The 4,099-nt window shown below is 38.3% G+C and overlaps 1 protein-coding gene across 1 annotated transcript; it reads left to right on the plus strand.

The window, feature by feature from the left end:
- The first annotated feature begins 256 nt into the window (after positions 1-256).
- LOC133802251 (galactan beta-1,4-galactosyltransferase GALS3) lies at positions 257-3,265 on the plus strand. Its single transcript, XM_062240523.1, has 2 exons — positions 257-1,660; positions 2,607-3,265. Exons 1-2 carry the CDS (start codon positions 402-404, stop codon positions 2,950-2,952), a joined length of 1,605 nt encoding a protein of 534 aa, XP_062096507.1. The 5' UTR covers positions 257-401; the 3' UTR covers positions 2,953-3,265.
- Positions 3,266-4,099: the final 834 nt, after the last annotated feature.

Below are 4,099 nucleotides of genomic sequence, written 5' to 3' on the forward strand. Positions count from 1 at the left end.
CCAATTTTTTTAACCATGGTTGAATAAAAAACATTTAACAATATAAATAAGTAAATAAATAAAAAATTATATTTTCACAAATTACTTTTTTTTACTATTATTATTATTTACCCAAAAGAATAGTAATCATACATTCACATGGGATTTTATTGAAAATAAATAAATCAACCAAAAAAAAAAGGTGAAGATAGAAAAAGGAGTGGACCCCAACGAGAGAAAAAACGACATAAAAGAGAGAAAGAAAGAGAGCGAGAGAGAGAGAGGTTTCTCTGCAACTTTCTCTCTCTCTTCCGAGAAAGAAAAAAGACAGAAGCTTTTTCCATTCGGACGAAGAAGAAGAAGGAGAAGTGAAAGACAAGACAACACGTCGTTACAGGACAAACTCCATTTACTGATCAGCAATGGCCAAAGATAGAGAGAGAGATAGTAGAGAGAACAAGAAGGTGTTAGTCAAGGTGGTATGGAGTTACGCCGCTGAGCTCAAGCTCATTCTCACTGCTCTCCTCATTCTCTGTACCGTTGCCACTCTCCTCCAGTTTCTTCCTTCTCGTTTCACCATCTCCACTTCCGATCTCCGTGTCTGCATCTCCAGAGTCGCCACCACCTCTACTTCTTTGGAGGATCAAAACGGTGTCGTTTCTTCTTCTTCTACTTCTACTTCTTCTAGTCTGCTACTTAACGACGTCGTTTCTTCCTCGCCTACTCCAACCCCGTCTCCTTCTTCTCCTCCTCCGCCGACTCCCCCACCTCCACCACCGCCTGCGACCGAGCAAGATCAGCTCCTCTCAAATGGGGTTCTCAAAAGGGCGTTCAATCCTTACGGTGCCGCTGCTTACAACTTCATCACCATGGGAACTTACAGAGGAGGACTCAACACCTTCGCCATTGTTGGTCTAGCTTCCAAGCCACTTCACGTCTACGGAAGCCCAACCTACGAGTGCCAATGGCTCCCTCATCAGAACTCTTCCAACGTCATCTCCACCGTCGGATACAAGATCCTCCCAGATTGGGGTTACGGCCGAGTCTACACAGTCGTCGTTGTTAACTGTACTTTCGCCGAGAATGTGAATGTAGATAATTCCGGCGGAAAGTTGGTTCTCTACGCATCTTCCTCCGGCACCGGAGACCGGAAGTTCAACCTCACTGACAGGATTGAGACTCTGACCGAAGCTCCCGGGAGCTTGGACACTGCCATCTTCAGTTCTCAGCCCAAGTACGACTATTTCTATTGTGGGTCTTCGTTGTACGGAAGCTTGAGTCCCCAGAGAGTTAGGGAGTGGTTGGCTTACCATGTGAGACTGTTCGGACCCAGATCTCATTTTGTGATACACGATGCGGGTGGGGTCCATGAGGAGGTGATGGAGGTGTTGAAGCCATGGATTGAGCTTGGCTATGTGACGTTGCAGGATATTAGAGACCAGGAGAGGTTTGATGGTTACTACCATAACCAGTTCATGGTGGTGAATGATTGTTTGCATCGGTATAAGTTCATGGCTAAGTGGATGTTCTTCTTTGATGTGGATGAGTATATATATATTCCACCCAAGAACACCATTAAATCTGTTCTGGCTTCTCTCTCTGATTACAACCAATTCACCATTGAACAGATGCCCATGAGCAGTAAGCTATGCCTCTCTGCTGATGCTGGAAGAACTTACAGGTATGGAACAACTGTTTCACCATTCTTTTGGCTATGAAAAAGTTTCAATTTTTAATCTTACTTTAGCATATTTTTTAACTTGGGATTGTTTGCAGCACCAACTGTGTATGTTTAATTGTAGTAACTTGTTGTTGTGTTTAAACCAGTTGGGTATGTTTGTCACATTCTTATTCTTCTTCTTCATGTGGTTGGAAATTTCGATAGGTTGAAAATGTGTTTAGACACAAGTGGTTGGTGTGTGTTTTTGGAGGTATTAGGACACATGCATATGCTTAAATTTAGATGATTAGATTCTTCTTTCCTTCATTGTCTACCAATGGCAGCTGGAAGTGGGGGTGGGTTTGAACCTTTTTCCTTTAAAGTGACCGTTTCCTTGTTCATGATTAGGACTTTGGTATTAACTTCTTCTTCTTGATAGTTTTTAACCTTTACCTTCAATCATGGATGTGTTATCAGAATAAATGGACCAAATTCAACAATGTTGAGCTGTTTTTTAGGTATTGCTAAAGAGTAGTGATTTAGATTAGATCCACAATGAAAACATATTTGAAAATATGTAAAAAAAAAAAAAAATGAGAGGAAAATGAAATGATGTAAATATAGACATTAACCGTTGCATCATTCATTATGTAGATGGCATAGGATTAGATTGTTACTAACGGTAACTAGTCATTTTTTTTTCCCTTTAAATTGAGAAAGATGTGGAAAACTTGATTGATTTTGACCAAAACAACAGTGACTTGTAATTATTTTATAAGTGATCATTGATAATGTTGCCCTGATTCACTGTTGGTTTGACTATTAGGTTCGATAACAACACATAGAAATCCCAATCTTCATCAGCAAGATGCTAGCTAATAATAAATAAATAAATATCCCATTTTGACTTGTTTGGTCTTATTATGGTATCATGTGAAAGTGTTTGATTAGTTGTAATGTGTTGCAGGAAATGGGGTTTCGAGAAGCTTGTGTATAAAGATGTGAAAAGAGGAATAAGGAGGGACCGAAAGTATGCGGTGCAACCGCGTAGCTTGTATGCAACAGGGGTTCACATGTCACAGAACATGGCCGGAAAGTCCACACACAAGACCGAGGGCCGGATCATGTACTTCCATTACCACGGCACCATAGCACAGCGCCGAGAGCCCTGTAGAAACCTCGGCAACTGGACTGATATCACCTTTGAAAACAACCCTTATAAACTGGACACAACCATGAGAGACATTGCTGGTTTTGTCAAGAAGTTTGAGCTAAAAATGATTGGACCAAGATTACAGAAGACTCGTCAATAGTAACAATGATTATATTGATAATAATGGATGAGATGAGATGAGATTATATGATATGATATGATACCCTTTCTTTTATTTTATTTTATTTTTTCATTTTGTGGGTAGTTTTTGTTTTGGTTCTTTGTTGTTAGATTGAACCATGTACAAGGGAAAGAGAGATTCTTTGGGGTGGGTTGGGAAGGTTCTTACTTGTAATATAGCATTTTCTTTTCTTATTTGAGTATAGATACAGTGGTACATTATATCACATGAGTCACCCATTTGCATTCTTTTGTTTAAAAACAACAAATTTATAAGTATTCTTATTCTTTTATTTTTGGACTATAATATCTATATATCTATATCTATATATATATATATATATTTAATTTAAGCAAAAGAATTGGATTGATTGAACTGTCGGTAACGAGGGACCCTCCTTTGATGAAATTTGATGGAAAATGTGCTGCTTTTGCCTATAGGTTACTTTGTTTGTGCTTTAGCTCATGGCCAGCTTTGCTTTCCACCTTTGCAATTATGGCAATGTATAAATATACAACATATATATATATATATGTTTTGTTCTGTGATTCATGAAAAATGGAGTTTGTGAAAGTGGGTATATTGGAATAATTCAATAAAGTAGTGTTTTGCTTTGCCTTATCTTCCCTTATTGGCTATTGCTATGTGCTATAGGGATTCAAGTCAAAGAGCATGTGGTGTGGTGACATGTCTCATACTTAACCTAAAGAGTTGTTATTTCGCACATTAAGCTGTCCAATACCACGTGAGTTTGGTTAGCGATATCCCATAATACTTATTAAATTCAAATAAGTGAGATCCGATATTAGATTGCACAAATAACGGTATGCCATTTTCTTGTGGTGTTGGGTACCCGTGGTGCCCTAAAAAAGCACAATGATAAAAGAGAGAACAAAGAGAAAGAATTGGCCAAAGGTAAAGGTAAAGAACCCACCAACCAATCATCATTTAGTTACTATTATAAAAGTCTATTTTTATTTTACCATTTCCCTTGTATTTCAAGCAACTTGTCTTTAGGCTTTAAATTCATCAACCCACTTTCTCCTAATAATTTTAGCATTAGAGGTTGATGCCCTTGATTATTAATGTGTGAAAGTTTCCAATTTTCAAATATTATGTATGAATC

This window comes from Humulus lupulus, chromosome 9, assembly GCF_963169125.1.
Source record: "Humulus lupulus chromosome 9, drHumLupu1.1, whole genome shotgun sequence".
In the NCBI taxonomy this organism is placed as follows: Eukaryota; Viridiplantae; Streptophyta; class Magnoliopsida; order Rosales; family Cannabaceae; genus Humulus; species Humulus lupulus.

Excerpts from the sequence above, each read along its gene's own strand:
- LOC133802251 (XM_062240523.1), top strand. The coding sequence starts at position 402 with ATGGCCAAAGATAGAGAGAGAGATAGTAGAGAGAACAAGAAGGTGTTA. Across the intron at positions 1,661-2,606 it reads GATGCTGGAAGAACTTACAG|GAAATGGGGTTTCGAGAAGC; the intron begins GTATGGAACAAC and ends AATGTGTTGCAG.